Here is an 18,440-nt window from a genome sequence, read left to right as displayed (position 1 = left end):
GTCTTTGGTATTTAGTACACAGGATAAAATCTGTGTCTGTGGAGCAGTTATTTTAATCTAAAAGGACACAGACAGTCAGTCTGTACAGACTATTAATTTCAGAGCAACAGGCACATGTTCAAACACTTTCTGCCTCAAACCTCGAATTCACATGCAGCAAACACAAACACACATACGCACGTACACAGTGGGAGTGTTACAATGGATGATGTTGTCCAAGCGTGTGGAGAGGGGCCTCTGCATTAGTTACTATAAATGAATGACGACCCAATTACTGTCCCACTTCCCCACTAGGAACAGACGGTAAGGTTAGACTCCCATCGGCCCCCTTCTGAGATCAGAAACCAGCAATATTAATACATACACTCCCATACAAATACTTATACTTAGTATAAACTTTATGTGACAAACTATAGGAGATGAAAAAAAAAAAGCAGCCACCATTATTTTTTTACCCACTGATCAGTCATGGGAGCACAAAAACCTACATCCACCCACCAGGAAATAAGGTCAACATCTTAGACAGCAAACAAGCACAGCTGCATTTCAATGTTTTCTCAAGTTTTGTTGGAAATAACATCCAACCCATAACTTTACCTCAATACCGCAGCTCTAACATGTATCTTTAATCTAAGCTAAATGCAAATGTCAGGTTCTAAATCTGAATTAGCCCCGCAAAATGAAATCATACTGGTCCTCCTAAGCACCTAAGATTTTCCGCCTCACCTGGCGAGGCCCATGCAGGGGTCAGTCAGCGTTGTAGATGAGTTGAAGTACTCTCTGGCAGCAGCCAACACTAATTCCACACTGTTGTCATAGGCCACCTTCATAGCGTAACCTTTACCCCGAAAAGTCATGCTGACAGGAACATCCTGAATGACCGGGAAACATTAATATAACATTTTAGAGATCAATGAGACCACAGCATTAGAATTCATTATGGGAGGTTTAACATTTGGACATCCCAGTGGGCAGGTGTGAGAGTAACTCTGTGGAGTAGAGTCACAAGTCATATTTAATATACCTTGGAGCAATGCATGTTCTGCCCTGCCAGGCGTACGTTCTCCACTTGGCTGGAACACAGCAGGGACTCAACAAAGACCTGCAGCAGTCAAGGAAGAGATGAGATAATATGCAGGAGGAGCATTTAACTGAGTAAAAGTTTTCAAACATCGTTTGATGAGGTGCATCGTAGAACTCTGAATTCAGTTGTTCAGGAGGTAGAAACACAGCTCCATGTTTGAATTATGGACCAAAGTGTAATTCAAGGTGTGAAATGTGCACTCTTTGTCATCTTAAATTGCAGTTTTAACTTTTTTTAATCAACATTTTTTAGTAAAAAAATCTGATTACTCTGTGCAGTCTCTTTTGCTGTTTTGCATGTGTGCAATACCTGGTGACATGTCTCCAGTTTTAGACAGGTGTAGACGTTCTGCTGCATTTCAAGCAGGTCTTGCAGCAGACCTGTCCACACAGTCTCACTCACTGGAGGGTTTCTGGACACAAACACACACAGACATAAATGTTCAGTATGTTCATGAGTAGACATTTGTGTTTGCTCATGCATGTGTGTGTTTGTCTGAGTTCATACTTGCGGCCAGTGTGGCGGCACAGTTTCACCATTAGCTGGTGGGCTTCTTCTTCGCTGTTCTGGCTATTCTTCACATATGAAATGGGCTTCTGCAGGCCGTGTTTCTCCAGAACCTCCACCACACTATTAGGTATGAGCAGATATAGACACATATACAATATAATCACTAGTGTCATACAGTGGGTAACCACTAATGTGATGATTCAAACTGATGCAAGACAATGAAAACTATACAGAAAAAAACAGACAAATACAGTTTCAAGTTACATTAATCAATCATGTTCTCTCAGTAAAAGCAGAAGGCAGTAAGTATCACAGCAGGAAATGCCAAAGAAGAAGAAGAAACAGGGGTAAATTAAAACCTGTGAGAGTGAGAGTATGGAGGAGAAAGACAGAAGATGTATACGCTCTAAGCCGTTCATTATTTTGGCAGCAGAGAGTCATTTGCGAGCCACAGTGCAGATGGAGAAAGTGTAGAGCAAGACCGAAGAGCAACATGATAAACCCCACCTCTGTGTAAGCGAGTGTTTTGCATGCATCTAGGAGCATGGGAACACTGGCAGTCTTTTATGACCAATGGAGAGAGCGTGCGCGTGTGAATGCATGTGTGTGTTGGCGTGAGATTAGCATGGCACCCCCGGTCTCAACAGGGTCGTGCTGCTACAGATGTTCGCTCTCTGCTGCAAGTCATTACCATAGTAAACAGGTGCCTGTGTTTGTGTGTGTGCGTGAGCAAAAGACAGACAACAAGTCTTGATAGTTACAACCGTGTGTGTATTTGCTCAAGTGTAAATGTATGTGTGGGAGTGTCTGCATGTTCCCTGTGCACATATTAATGTGCCAGCAAGTGGTAGTGGCAGCAGCTGAAAACAGCTTTTATTCTGGAGGCGCTCAGAGAGCAGGCACTTTGCATTTACTGCCTGATTCATCTGGGTAAGTGTGTGTGTATGTGTGTGTGTGTGTCACAATGCTTCAGCACAAAATATCCATGAACACACTTCCCAGGCTCCCCGGGGTGTGTTTGTGCATGGTTGTGTGTGCCTGCGTGTAAATATGTGTGGATATCTGTCTGTAAAGGCCAACACTAAGCTCTAACAGGCTTTCCTGTTGCTGCTTCCTCCTCCTCATCATCATCATCTACATTCGCATTCCCTTCAGGCTCCCACCCTCCCACTGCCTTCATCCTTATCCTCCTTCCTTCCTCCTCATCACTTCTCTCTGTTTGGAAGTTCACCCTGAGAGGAGGGGTGGAAGAAAGCGAGAGAAAGAGTGAGCGAGACAGAGGGAGAGAGAGACAAGTAGGTGATTTTAACCTGAAACAGAGAAAAGGCCTGAGGCCGTTTGAATACCATGGGACAGACCGCAGTCCTTTGATATCGAGTGTGTGTGTGTGTGTGTTGACTGCACATCCATGTCTCCTCTCTTTTTGGTGTTTTCCATCAGGCCCATAATGCGGGAGGGAAGTAATAAGCATTGCTACAAAGTGAACATTTCCCAAGCAATGCAGGAGTAATCACTAAACTGATGAGCTGCTCTCTTCAGCACTTCAATCAATGCCCTTCTAACGCGTACAGCAGAGATGTATGGATGAGTGAATCCTTGTTTTGTTCAACCAACAGTCCAAAACCCAAGACGTTCAGTTAAAACGATTAGAGCAAAGGAAAAAAAGCAGAAAATCCTCCTACAGTATCTCAGAGTGTGAAACTAGCTTATATTCGGATATGATGAACTGGTTGGACAGGAGAAGACAGAAAAGAGAGAGGGAATGATAGCTGATAGATGATGTGAGTGTGCTTACGTACCTGAGATGCTTCTCAAGTTTGTCCACCTGATCATGGAGGGATGCCGTGATGTCTGTGTCAGGTCTGTAAGATGATAAAACACATCAAAAAGATATTTGGAGTAAAAAGTAGAACACTAAATAGAAATGTCTTTTGCATAATAAAGCTGTGTGCACAGTGTACGTGTGTGTGTATGGGCCTACCACTTTGAGATTCCCCAGTAAAATTTAAACCCCATGATGCTTTGCCCTGAGGCAAAGGATTCTGGGTCAGGCTGGCCTGCCCACCCCCACTACAGCAATGACCCCAATGAATCAACCTTCTGTGTGTGTGCTTCAGTGTGTGCGAGGGTGCCTCAGTCTGTTTTTACACAAAATCCTGACCTATCAATCCATTTCTCAGCATCCTTCTCTTCTTCTGCTCCCTCTGCTGCTCCACCTCCTGCTCTTCCTCTTTTTAATATACTTTTCTCCCTCATTCTATTTCTCTCCCTCTCTCACTGTCTAATCCCTTGCCCATTTCCGTACTTTCCCCCCTCTCTAAGGGTGAATGCACATTACATTCTTCTGAGCAGATATAGACCTAATTAAACTGTCTCCCCGAAAACTAAAAATCAGAAAATTGGGTTGAAACTACTAACTCTCCTAGCTTACAAAATCTGTAACATTCTACGCTGGGATGGCAATTTTGGAGCTTAGTAAGTTAGAGTAATCACTCCTGGGAGAAATGTGAGGTTGAAGGCATTGCATATACAGTAGAGCCTTGCAGCGTTGCTAATCCAAACACTGCAGAGAGGAAGCCTGTCCGGCAAAGGGAAATGCTTAGCATGAAATGCAGATTTAGAAAGAAACATGTATGAGTATTACATACACTCAAATATTTATACAGAAAGACAATGTTTAGTGTAGCTAATAAGCTCAGTTTCTAAACTGTGGCAGAGTGATCAATTCAGCTGTGACTTAAGAAATATAACACAGGAGAGATCTAAACCTGCATGTGATACTGCCACATCTGAGCCTATAAATGTGTTAGTGAGATAAATTGCACTTCTTTTCTTGAATTGAATCAGATCACTGAAAACATTTTACCACATATCCACCTCTGCTCTTACGTCTATCCCCTCTTCCACATTTGTCACCTAGAAGCTCTTTATCTATCTAAAGACTTAAAAAGAACAGGACCGGTACTGGACAGGTGTCCTCACTCAGACGTCCAAAATTTCTACCATGCAGCCCTAGATCTAACCAGGGTAGGTTTCTTCCAGCGCCCCAGGGCAGCACTTCATCAGTCAGTGTCTACAGAGAACATTTCTTTGCTTACAAAAAAAAAGTAGTTCTGATGAAAACTGATGACAGCAAGATCAGTGGATTATTCAGAGTATCGGGGACATAGTGCTGCTGAGACTGAGCTAAACGTTTTTTCAATGCTGTCAGTGCCACAAACAAAATTCCAGTCACCTACACTGTATTGGTTTGGCAGCAACAATCTTTGAGACAGACATCTCTAAACCTTAACAAATAAAACCTGTCTGCATGGCCAGATACAAAAAATAAAACATAACAGCAACAACAAGCATCAACTGACTGTGGGTTATCACATTCACAGCTAGCTAACTAAACTCAAAAGTAAAAGCAGAATTAAACATATTAATATTGCTCATTTGTAACACCATTGATTAACTATTCAGACACTTTACAGATAGCAAGTAGAGTAGTGCTAAATGAATTGCTGCCAACTGTTGTGTGAAGTGATTATTACCATCAACATCACTTGGCTCGTCTTCAGCGTTAGCTAGCTGGCTAGCGATGAGCAACAGTTCATGAGAAAGCTTGTTGCTGACTGTTTGGTATCAGCCAATACACCTTATAAAACTTTTTTTTTTTTAAAGCACCAGGGGTAAGTGAGAAAAATTTTTTTTTGAACTGACCCTGGAAATGTTTACAGAAGCAATTAAACTTCCAACAGTGTGGCCATCGAAAGAATATCGGCAAAGAAAATGCGGATAGTCGTTTTGTTTTCTGATGTTTTCTGATTACACACAAGAAGAGGAACATAAGTGAACATAACAACAGAGTCCACATTATACAAATGCAACAAAACTCATTTATAGCTAATAAGCTTTAAGCTGCATAACAAGCAAATGGCAACTTTAATTGTCTGCATTAGACTTGTTCAGTTTACTACCACAATACACCTGGGTTGAGAGTGGGCCTGCTCCCAAGAAGTACCATAATATCTTGTTTCAGTGCAGTAATCCCCTGCTGAGAGTGTTTAGTGTATATGTATTAGATCACAGATTCACAGCTAAAGCGAGCTATGTCAGCCAGCTGAAAAGGGAAAAAGATGCCATTGTTGAAAAAAAAAAATATGGCTGCTTCATTGCAGACAACTGACAAGAAAAAAACAAAGCACTCCTTACTGTAGTAATTCAGTTTTCCAATTAAAAAAGTGCACTCAGGAAGGATGAGCCATCTAAGAATGAGTCATTTTAATTCATTTAAACTACTGTACAGGTTCATTTTATCAACAATTCACACTTCGGTACCCTTGTTTTGTTCCTCTCAGCCTTTTATCACTCACTCTCTTTCAAATGCACTGCATACCTGCACAGCCTCGTGGGAGACTTAAAGGACAGGCCCTCTTGCCATATAATAATAAAATGTGTTACAGAAGAGGTGGGGGAGAGAGAGGCAGAGACAGCAATAGTAGGAGTTAGGAAATACTGTATAGACTGTAGCTTGGCTAACTGATGGCTCCTTGGAGTCAGAGTTAAGCATGAAAGACAGAGAGAGAGAGAGGAGGAGGAAAAGAAAGGTGCAAAGGGAGGGAGGCAGAAACAGAAGTAGTCGTTAGGTTTATTGATAGGTCCTAGGAGAAAGCTGGAAAGGTGGAAGGAATTGAAAGAGGCAGGAGGGGCGGGACAAATGTATGTGTGGATGAGGCAATGGTGGTCTGCTTCACCGTCTTTATATAATGGTTCACATTATCTAAATAATGTGTGTAAACATGCATGGCTCCATGAGTGTGAGCGTGTATGTTTTTGTGTGTCTGACCCGTAGCCCCGCTGCGGCAGACACTCCAGGATGTCATAACAGAGGCTGAGCTGGTCATCTCTTTCACAGCTGTAGATGCACTCCAGAGCAACTGCCATCAGCTGGTCTGGGTCCCCGATAATCTTCTGCTGGCACTGGAGGAAAGGAGAATGTGTGTGACTGACTCTGTAGTCTTTTTTTCATATACACACGGAGGTGCTGTATTTTTCTCCCTGTGTGCGTGCGTGCGTGCATGCGTGTTTTAATAGGAGACCTGTCCTTGGCTGTGCCCTTATGGGTTCATAAATATAACATTAACAGCGCAGGGATACGACACTGGCCCTGACATGGCACAAACAGCCAAAGACAGAGTGTTTGCGGTTGTGGGTGTGTGTGTTATGGTTACCCAAGTGTGACGCACCCTTACACTTTGCATTTGTGTGCGTGTCCGGATACTTACGTCAGGTTTGGAGAGCTGGAAGATGATGAGGGGCAGGGTGAGGTTTTGCTGGGCCAGGTTAACCAGGTATTCTCTGAGCAGAGATTTAGCAGCACCCACTTTCTGTCCCTCACATCGGTGCAGGAACGGCACCATCCACTGGAAGGCATCTTTCATGTAGCGCTCGGAGCTGGACTGGTGATAGAACGACATTTATTTTACGACACGTAATGCAGCATATTAAAATAAATATGAACAGGGGCCTTACACACCCATAGATCACAACCTCTGATCATGGTTTCTTAGCTGTAACATTGTCCAAACTCATACCTACAGCAAAACCATTTTATTCACAGACCCTATGACCCATATTATTTCACAATGCTGACAAAAACTGATCATTTGTGACCAAAAAGTAAGGAAATACTGGTTCAATTTTTTTTTTAAAGTTATTGCTTGCTCCGAATTGTGAGATGTTGGTGAAAATATACAAATGAAACTCTTCTGATCTAATGTCTGAGCTACCTTAGATACTGATTTATCACTGTACGTCTTCATCTTCTATGTGCAACATTATTTTTCGGGAATTGCCAGGTGATATATCAACTGAAAATGAAACATGTACAGTGCATATGAAGCATTGGCCCAAATAGAAGACAGACCTTTTCTGTTAAATACTTTTGAAAAAGTAGTGAATACAACAGCAGATGTTCCCTTTGAACAAAGAAAGTATCAGCTCTTGTGTTTAACAGAGAAGGGTGTTCTTAGATTAAAGGATTGACTTTTATTGATTGACTGAAAAAATAATCAGTGGATTTATTAAGAATGAAAGCATTAGTTGTAATGCTAAACATAACCAATAAAGCACAACAGTAACAAAAAACACCAGCTCTCTAAGTAACATGAATGAACCATCTGTTTACTGAGTGTTGCATAATGGCGTGCATTATGAGTGGAAAGCTTCTACTGACATCTTTACAGCAGAAATTAAATGTACAGAGACCGTAACACACTGTACAAGGTGAATAGCCCCAAAAAAAGAAACCTCTATCTATATATTCATATATGCAGTAGGCTACTGTGCACATATTTTAGGAAGGTGTAAAAAACTGCTGTAAAGTAAGACTGCTTTCTAAAATAGACATTTTGAAAGATTATATTTATCAATGAAGTGATTGGACAGAATAAAAATCTAAATCAAATCAATATTAGTGTGACCACCCACTGCCTTCAAAACAGCATCAATTCTTCCAAGTACACTAGTCAGGAAATTGGCAGGTAGGTTAGCCCAAACATCTTGGAGAACTACTCGTAGTTCTTCTGTGGATTTAGGCAGCCTCAGTTGCTTCTCTCTCTTTATGTAATCTCAGACAGGCTCAATAATGTTGAGATCAGGGCTCTGTGGGGGCCAACCCATCTCTTCCAGGATTCCTTGTTCTTCTTTACGCAGAAGATAGTTTTTCATGACTTTCACTGTATGTTTGGGGTTTTTGTCATGTTGCAGAATGAATTTGAGGCCAATCAGATGCCTCCCTGATGGTATTGCACGGTGAATAAGTATCTGCCTGTACTTCTCAGCAGTGAGGAGATCATTTCGTCTGACTAAATCCCTAAACTCAGTCTGAAGAAATGTAGCCACAAACTCTCAAGGAACCTCCACCATCCTTCATTGTTGCCTGCAGACACTCATTCTTGTACCACTTTCCAGCCCTTCTGCGAACAACTTGCTTTGTGCTGTAGCCAAATATTAAAATTTTTTACTCGTCAGTGAAGGGAAGTAAGTATGATGTGATTTTCATCTGCTACAGCAAGTTTCTTTGGCAGAGTACTGCATCTACGGTCATCAAAATTGCCTTTTTCTATGTGCTTCTTCAAAAGATCTTGGACAGCACATCTGGAAACCCCTGTCTGCCTTGAAATGTCTGCCTGGGAGAGACTTTGCTGATGCAGTATAACTACCTTGTGTCTTGTTGCTGTGCTCAGTCTTGCCGTGGTGAATGACTTTTGCTGTGTTTGAGTTTGGATATTCATCACCTAGTTGTATTCCTCCTACACAGCTGTTTCTGTTTATGATTGTGTTTCAGCCTACATATTGAATTGTGATCATTAGCAGCTGTTTGGTATAATTGTTAATCACACACCTAACAATACACCTACCAAATGCTTGACTTTGTGCAAGAGTACCTAGAAGAATTGATGCTGTTTTGAAGGCAAACGGTGATCACACCAAATATTGATTTGATTCAGATTTTTCTTTTGTATTTTGGTAATTGATAATCTATTTACATGTCTATTTATGAAAGCATTTTATTTTACAGTTTAATTTCCTCACCTGGTTAAATATCTTGCATAGTACTGTATATAAAGATTTATCCTTTTAGTTTGAATGTTTTTACAACAATGCAAAATACTTTAAGCTGAATTTACATGAAAGCATGCCATGCAATTAAACCTGAATTTAACTGTAATAGCTACAGGATTTGGGTTGTGCTGTCATTTGTGAGGATGCATGTCAAATTCGAGCAGGGCCTCGCACAAACCTTGCGATAGCTCTTACTCAGGATATACAGATAAGAGAGCATCCACGGGAAAATTAGATAAAAAAAATATTCAGATGCTAAATACAAACTTGCACACCCACACACAAACATTTCCAACACATTACTTTGCTGTACAGTGTCCCTGATAAAGAAAGACATCAGACACAGGCAAAGAGGGAAATTTAATCTAGGCGAGTTTGGTAAACATACACACACACACACACACACACACACACACACACACACACACACACACACACACACACACACACACACACACAATCACATAGCGCCCAAAGGGAGTACCAGTCAAACAGCATGTGTTAGTGCAGTCAACAACATCTGCTGGCTGCCTGCCTGTATGGCAGATCCTACTGGCAGTGGTCCTCACAGGCTGAAGCTGGCAGTTATTAGCTACAATTTAGAGGACAGCTCATATTATGTACTCCAAGGGGACTTGTAACTGTAGTACCTGCTACAGACTAGTTTCATAGCTCTCTCGCTACTGTTGGATAGAAAGATTGAATTGTCAAATGTCAGGGATTTCAGGAATTAAAATAAAAAACTGATTTACTGTGAGACTGCTGTTAAATAAAATTTCAAACTGTGGATTTTTTCTGTTTGCAGTGTTGCCTACTCAAGTTGCAATTAGTATGCATTAGTATTAGTATAAATTAGTATTTACTCATTTGGCAGACGCAATAAGCAACAGTCAAGGATTAAGGTAACCACACTATGGAACTTTAAAATGAAACGAAATTGCAGACGAATGGAAGGCTTTCTTATTTTTACTGACAATGAACACCCTACACACTGTAAACTAGACAAAGCAGTATGCTGGAAAATGCACATTTTACATAGTGGAAATTGAGGTAAGCAATGTTTTCAGCAGAGGCTGCATTATAAAAACAACATAAGTAAATACACTTACTGGCCACTTTACTAAGTACACCTTGTTAGTACCAGGTTGGTCCCCCTTTTGACTTCAGAACTGCCTTAATTCTTTGGGGCATACTTTCAACAAGGTGTTGGAAACATTCTTCAGAGAATTTGGTCCATATTGACATGATAGCATCACGCAGTTGCTGCAGATTTGTCGGCTGCACATCAGTGATGCAAATCTCCCGTTCCACCATATCCCAAAGATGCTCTATTGGGTTGAGATCTGGTGACTGTGGAGGCCATTTTAGTACAGTGAACTCATTGTCATGTTCAAGAAACCAGTTTGAGATTATCTGAGCTTTGTGACATTATCCTGCTGGAAGTAGCCATCAGAAGATGGTCCACTGCGGTCATAAAGGGATGGACATGGTCAGCAATAACACTCAGGTAGGCTGTCACATTTAAACGATGCTCAGTTATTACTAAGGGGCCCAAAGTGTGCCAAGAAAATATCCCCCACACCATTACACCACCACCACCAGCCTGAACCTGTCGATACAAGGCAGGATGGATTCACGCTTTCATGTTGTTTACACCAAATTCTGACCATCTGAGTGTCGGAGCTGAAATCAAGATTCATCAGACCTGGCAATGTTTTTCCAATCTTCTATTGTCCAATGTTGGTGAGCCTGTGTGAATTGTAGCCTCAGTTTCCTGTTCTTAGCGGACAGGAGTGGTGTCTGGTGTGGTCTTCTGCTGCTGTTGCCCATCTGCTTCAAGGTTGAACGTGTTGTGCGTTCAGAGATGGTATTCTGCATACCTTGGTTGTAATGAGTGGTTATTTGAGTTAATGTTGCCTTTCTTTCATCTTGAACCAGTCTGCCCATTCTCCTCTGAGGAAAGGCATTTTTGTCCACACAACTGCCGCTCTTTTTTGGTCCATTCTCTGTAAACCCTAGAGATGGTTGTGCGTAAAAATCCCAGTACATAAGTAGTTTCTGAAATACAGGTGTAGCTAATGAAGTGGCTAGTGAGTGTATTTTTCAATAAATGTCAAGATGCCAGAACTATTGGATTCTGATAGTGTAGAGCCCAACTGATTTGGGATTTTTAAGACCAATACCGATTTTGATATTTGAGAATTTTACAATCCAATATAATGATATATCAGTCTATTATTTTTTTTCAGATAGACATAACATAAACAAAAGAAAGACCTCACCAAGTTAACATGACATAATGCAATTTAATCGTTTTCTTTATTGTGAAATAAAGAAATAATAGTACTTTGAACAAAAGTACAACTGATTATGTCAGCTGATTGTGGTGTTTTGTGGTGGATTTGTGACTTGTGTTGCCAAGAAGGGAGTTGCATTGTGCCCTTTGATGGAAAAACTATGCAACGACAACACTCAACACTTATAACATGATTGAAGCGTCCATCTTCATTCTCTCCGTTTTTTTTAAATTGTCATTTATTGGCTGCTAGGGCAATACCAATTTATACGTAGATTCATCAGTCAGGCTTAAGTAAATTCCATGATGATACACAGCCACATCATTTTGGATAATGATACATCAGCACATGCGTAGTTAAAACAACACCTTGCAAAAAATGTATGCATATTTCATTGAATTTATGATTTTAAAAATATTTATTTCAAACCAGCGTCTGATTCCAAAATATATTATGGAAGAAGCCTTCCAGTGACAATGTGGAACGTGAAAGGCTAAGATTATGCAACTTACATTTTTCATGAGCAGGTGGAGCTTGTCGATGTCACTTAGCTGCTGCAAATCTTTAAGCGTCAGATTCAATTCACATGATGTCTCATACACGAGTGTTTCCATGGTGACCATGTCATCACACAAGCACTCTAGCCCTGGGATATTCCGCTCCTTGCCCAGACGCACCAGTGACAGCGCGCAGTCCACCTGATGGACACAAAGAAAAGCCAATAAGAGAGGAGAAAAAAAACAAAGCAAAATGCTACGGCAAGAGCGTAACTCTGATGTGGACATAGGGGTTCAGATTAGGGGTGTGACAATACACTCTGCTTACGAATCATGAAAAAACACGACACTGGGTTCACAAGAACAAGCTGAGAAGGTAATTGTGCACTGTTTAGATGAAAGGTTCAATGTGGAAATATATGATTGGGGAGGTGGAGAGAGGTGGGGGGGTCTGGGGGGTCCTCCCCCAGAAGATTTAGAGCAGTAAACACTTCATTTCCTGCATTCTGGTAATATTTTCTGCCACCACCTATAATCAGTGCTTGAAGTGGAAAATATAGGTGCTGGTACTTAGGGCTGGGCAATACGGCCGGAAATGTTACTGCGATAAAACATTTAATTTATTTAACTTAAGAGCGCCACATAGAGCCCACCTGTACGCAAAAGGTCCCCTGGACGCCAAAGAGAACAATGTAGAAGTAACTTATTGGTATCGGTGGCCCACTTCAAGCTCTGCCTATTATCAAAATTGACACCACTTATCTGTGAAGCCGTGTGGATCACATGCTGACAAAAATGGCCTTGTTGAATAGAAATAGAAACTTCTATGCCCTGTTCACGGCCTATAATAGCCAGTGCGTGTCCATGTAGCCAGGAAGTGCCAGTCCCCTTTCTTTCGTGTACACCGATAGAGACACCAAGCCACCAAATGTGCAGAGGAACTCTTCACACACATATTGTGCGACAGTTTAAAAAAAGAAAAAAGAAAAAAAGAGGCACGAATATTTTTCACAGACATTAATAGTCTAATACAAAAACGCCCACCGCCGGAATTCCGGCACAGCGCCGGAGAACTTTAAGCCCTGAATACGTACACAAAAAATACACGGAAATCCATCAATCCATCCATCTATGCATTATGTTTTCTCCACGATTCAAGATTCAAAAAACTTTATTGTCTATCACAAAATATTTGAAAATTGTCTAAGGTTAGAGGCTAACATACATAAAACATAAAAACATTCGCCCATGAAAGACTGACATAAAATTATATTAAAACACAAACAGAACTGGAAGAGCACCCTGACTGCCTGACCACCAGCGATCATAGATGTAGAGATGTTGCACTGGATACGTGAAAGCTTTAACCTGCTGGTAGATTAAAGTCATTAAAATTTTTCTTCTGGGTACCATGGATATCTGTCCCAAATGTCATGGCATTTCAGTCTGGACCAAAGTGGACAGACTGGCGCTGCTATCCTTAGATCCACGTCAAGAAGATTTCACTAAAAATTCAAAAAGGTCGCCCTTAAGGTGGCTATACGGGACCTGTCAGATCACCAAAAGTCAGTAGGATTAATCTTCTGGATGCCAGGAATGTACAGAATTTTATGGCAACCCATCCAACAGTTTTTCAGTCTGGAAGCTGCTATCCCTATATCCACGGCCTTTTAGGACAAGTTGACCAATGTCACAGTTAACACGAGTTGTCCTGCAGGATGATGGAAATGATCCCATTCAAATTCAGCTTGTAATAGTATGCCTGCTAATTAAGCATACTCCAGAGGTTGGAAGAAATAACATGAACGCTGCATACTCTATACAAATGCAACTTTTGTGAAACCTATAATGTTTAATCTCTATTATGTGACATTATTTGAATTGCCTCTGTGGTTATTCTTGGGGCTGCACTTTGTAGTGCTGTTGTATTGCACTGTATTCCTATATACATGTACTTGTAGCTTGTATCTTTCCACCTTGTTACAATCCAATTAACCCAGTCAAAGTAACTTTTTTCAGCAGGTGACTAAAGAGGCTGTTCACAGCAGGGCGCCACGTCATTGAAAAACTGTTGGTGAGGTCACTGAACTGTGTCGTGAACACAACAACATTATCCCAACTAATCCGAAACGAAATAATACCCCTAAGTCATTACTAATATACAATCATTAGCCTTTGGACAATAAAACAGAGAAGATCTGGACTTCCTTCTACTGTGATCGATACAATTCCATCCAGAAGAGCAACCAATCAATATCCGACCACCTATACGCAGGCAGCACATCCAGCCAATCGATGGCCAGCCACCTGCAGATGCTAGCCCATCAATAGCAGATGCCGCTGGGCCCTGCAGTGATGATTGCTTTCTCTCCACCTTTTAGAGAAGGAGAGCCCTTTGGCACATGCTAGCGCACACACACACGCACACACAGGGTCAGCAATTCTTGTCATCTTCTTTCTGAATAAATGCATGCATTAATTTGTAAAATGTACACACACACACACACAAACACAGAAAGGGAGAAAACCCAAATCACCTTGAGCCAGAGACTGAGCAATTAGATACAACAACAGAGAGAAGTCTATTGATCTCACAGTGAGTAAAGACCCTCCCCGTTCACTCCACCCCTCCCTCCTTCTCTCTTTTCCCGCTCTCCAGAGATGGATTCCCCATCTAACCGCAGACAATTCAGATGTTAAAATGGCACACTTTTTAATTACGACCTGGTCTCCACGCTCTCCCCTCATCATTCTCTGCGCTGTAACGCAACTATCCTCTGTTGCTCTCTCTCTCACCAACTCTTCAGTTTCTTTTTCCGACTCAATTTGAGTCTTCTTTGTCCCTTCTCCCCGTCCTATCTCGGCCCTTTCTGTCAAACATTGTTTCCACATTTTCTCTCTTCAACTCCAACTCTTTTTAATCCTCGTCTCTCTCTTTCAACCTCTTACAAGAACTCTGTAACAGTCACCACGATTGGCCTCCATTTGAACTCCACGTCTGGCCCTTTGCGTTCTCTGTACGCCTGTCTTCCTTCTCTGTCTGCTTTCCAAAGCCACCATCTCATTTTGTGCCATTCTGCTGCCAACAGTGTTTCAAACAACACTTGTTTTTAATATCCTTTATTTCTACCCTTTTAGCCCCTTATAACTGGTGATTTTCTTTCCCACAGACAGCTCTTCCAATGAGATTGCTTTCCTTTTTTTAACCTAAACATCTGTTAGTTCTGTTCTCCCCTCTTTCTGTGTTTGTAGTACACTCTAACCTAACTAGGGATGTTGCATTGGCCCAGCATTTATCTCCTTTTTTCTTCCTTTTGGTAGCAGTTCCATTCTTTGCTTTTTCAAACTCGTCTCCCTCTGAGCGGCATCTTGTCAATCTTCCCATTCAGCGTCTCGCTTCCTGCGGCTCTGTGACTGGTTTAACACACTCCAGCTTCCTCTGATGTGGCTCCTTTTAATCAAACCCCATTTTCCTCCATTAAAACGCTCTCCCAAGCATAAACACGGCCAGATGAGGGCTGGGAGGAGGGTGCAAACGAGAGAGAACAAATGAGATGAAAAACTAAACAGGGCAGCAGAGTTGTTGCAGTGGGTTTCTCTGCAGTGTGTGAGAAAGCATGAGACAAGAGAGTTAGGTTACTCCTGGAGTAACATGTGAGAAAGCGAAGAGAGAAATTAAAAGGGGAGAATGAAAGCGAGAGCTGGTGTGATTCCTAGAGATTAACAAAGACTTCACTTTACACACACACAGCATTCTCAGTCTCTCTTGAGTGGATGATGAAAGGCACAATTCCCCGGTTGTCTTCCAAAATGAGCAATGGACCCCCAAATCTCTTCTCTTCCATCCTCCTTACACCCAGTGAAAGGGATAAAATGGAGAAATGAAGGGGAAAAGTTATGACTGCGCCCTAGTTAGTCCTTTCACAAAGACAAAGAGTGCGCTGTGACAACCTTGATCCATCACTGTGAAGGAGGTGAAGAGGGGACAGAGCTCCGGTGTGGACAGTGTGTGCGTGGAGAGAGTGGGCAGCTCCAGCGGTTACATCCCATTACTCCACTAAACAAGTCCTATCAAGTCCTATTTTTCAGTTACAGCAGCAGAACGCACATGACAGAAGCTTTGGTTACTCTTCATTAGAAGTCCATATGGCAAATATGATAATGACTGTCACAGATAGGATCAAAATGACCTTTACTGATGGAGGTTGGCAACATTCTCTTCTGCAGTCTGAATCCCAGCTCGTAACACATTTTTCTGCCCCCAATCATCTAAAAGAAGTGTGCGACGGAAATTATCTCGCCAATTGCCAGACGTCTATTCATTCCTTTCTGCTGCTGTCCTGCTGTAGGTTGAAATCATGTAGAAGGCCCCTGAAAAGGAGCCTTATCAGGGTCTGATAAATGTTTCAGAGACATTTCTAACAGTTGGAGCTGATTTTGACCGCTAACAAGGGACGAACAAACTAACTGCAGGTAAGATGTGTTGAAAGTCAAAATCCCTCTGCCACTGTCGCCATGGCCATCAGCTCTCTGATGCTTTGATTCTAAAGAAATATAGTCTCTGCTCATGCCGTTTACCCCTTACCTGTCTGGAACAGGAGTCGATATCCTTTGCTCTGCTTTGGTACCAGTCGGTCAGCAGTTCGATGGAGGGCGTGGCTGTGCGGAAACTCAGCAGCTCTGGAGCCTCCTCATACAGGAAACTGTCATCGTCAAACAAGTTCTGCTCCAGCACTGATCTGAGGAAGACATGGAGGGAGAGTAGAGTGTATTTTATCTCTTTTCTCTCTTTTTAGGGAAGTAGTCAGTGTAGAAACAGTAGATAACTGTTAAGATAAGATTGTTTCATATAAGCAATTATACCCATTAAAATCTATCCATCAAAACTATTACTATAGCTATACTACTAGCCAAAGTCTGATATTGCTAGTTTCTCTGTCCCTATTAAAACCACAACAATGAGCTACACTGGGTGATATGTTCATTAATTACAATGAACATAAACACTGTAGTTCAATCCCACATTAACTGCTGCTGTAAATACATTTTGTCTTTTAAGGGGAAAGCAATATATTCACGGCCCGTTATTAAAGACTGTCTTGTTCTGTCGCAACCAAATGGGCTTGGGGCTCGCCAACAGTAGAGAGAAGCAGGAAAGTAATGAGAGGCAGACTGACACTGTGTTGATTTTGGTTTTCTCATGGGATTTGTTGAGATAAGAAAAATGTAGAATGTCACCACCTTTATCATTTCAGGAGGAGGATGTAGGCTTAGAGTGAAAAGGGAGAAGAGAGAGCACATAAACAGGGGAAAGAAAAATGGGATGAATGAGGATATACACCGATCAGCCATAACGTTTTCACCACCTGCCTCATATTTTGTAGGTCCCCCTTTTGCAGCCAAAAAAGCTAAAGGTGTGCTGTGGTATCTGTCAACAAGAAGTTAGCAGCAGATCCTTTAAGTCCTGTAAGTTGCGAGGTGGGGCCTCCATGGATGGGACTTGTTTGTCCAGCACATTCCAAAGATGTTCAATTGGATTGAGATCTGGGGAATTCAACACCTTGAACTCATGGTGTTTCTCAAACCATTCCTGAACCATTTTTGCTTTGGGGCAGGGCCCATTATTATGCAGAAAGATTACCATTTCCATGAAATGGTGTACATTGTCTGCAACAATGCTTAGATAGGTGGTATGTGTCAGAGTAACATCCACATGCATGGCAGGACCAAATATTTCCCAGTAGAATATTGCCCAAAGCATCACACTGCCTCCGCTGGCTTGCCTTCTTCCCATGGTGCATCATGGTGCCATGTGTTCCCCAGGTAAGTGATGCACTTGCACCCGCCCATACATGTGATGTAAAAGAAAACGTGATTCATCAGACCATCAGTCCAGTTCTGATGCTCACATGCCAATTGTCGGAGCTTTCGGCAGTGGATAGAGGTCAGCATGAGCACCCTGACTGGACTGCAGCTATGCAGCCCCATACGCAACAAACTGCGATGGGCTTTGTGTTCGGACACCTTTTTCCGCAGTTTGACCTCCAGTAGCTCTTCTGTTAGATTAGACCACATGCGGCCAGCATTTGTTTCCCATGTGCATCAATGAGCCTTGGCCGCCCATGACCTCGTTGCCGGTTCACTGCTTTTCCTATCTTGGACCACTTTTGATAGTTACTGACCTCTGCAGACCGGGAACACCCCACAAGAACTATTGCATCGCAATTTGGCCCTTGTCAAAGTTGCTGAAATCCTTACACATGCCCATTTTTTATGCTTCTAACACATCAACTTTGTGGACAAAATGTTCGCTAGCTGCCTAATATGTCCCACCCACTGCCAGGTGCCATGGTAACAGGATAATCAGTATTATTCACTTCACCTGTCAGTGGTCAAAATGTTATTGCTGGTCGGTGTAACACGACAGAAGAAAGGAAGCTC

The 18,440-nt window shown here is 42.0% G+C and overlaps 1 protein-coding gene across 1 annotated transcript in view; it reads right to left on the bottom strand.

Moving 5' to 3' along the window:
• nbas (NBAS subunit of NRZ tethering complex) overlaps positions 1 to 18,440 on the bottom strand; it is a 198,421-nt gene that overhangs the window by 139,427 nt on the left and 40,554 nt on the right. The window contains exons 23-31 of the mRNA XM_038726982.1: positions 16,585 to 16,738; positions 12,015 to 12,200; positions 6,865 to 7,038; positions 6,426 to 6,559; positions 3,394 to 3,456; positions 1,592 to 1,714; positions 1,394 to 1,496; positions 1,025 to 1,102; positions 727 to 872 (exon numbers count right to left, since the gene is read on the bottom strand). Coding sequence (XP_038582910.1) covers positions 727 to 872; positions 1,025 to 1,102; positions 1,394 to 1,496; positions 1,592 to 1,714; positions 3,394 to 3,456; positions 6,426 to 6,559; positions 6,865 to 7,038; positions 12,015 to 12,200; positions 16,585 to 16,738 — 1,161 coding nt within the window. The remainder of the gene's footprint in view (positions 1 to 726; positions 873 to 1,024; positions 1,103 to 1,393; positions 1,497 to 1,591; positions 1,715 to 3,393; positions 3,457 to 6,425; positions 6,560 to 6,864; positions 7,039 to 12,014; positions 12,201 to 16,584; positions 16,739 to 18,440) is intronic.

The sequence above is a fragment of the Micropterus salmoides genome, unplaced genomic scaffold (genome assembly GCF_014851395.1).
Source record: "Micropterus salmoides isolate LMB-PRFRI ecotype aquatic unplaced genomic scaffold, ASM1485139v1 Ms_hic_scaffold_18, whole genome shotgun sequence".
Taxonomy (NCBI): Eukaryota; Metazoa; Chordata; class Actinopteri; order Centrarchiformes; family Centrarchidae; genus Micropterus; species Micropterus salmoides.
Note: the sequence above shows the minus strand (reverse complement) of the source record. Positions and strands in the feature narration are given on the sequence as shown.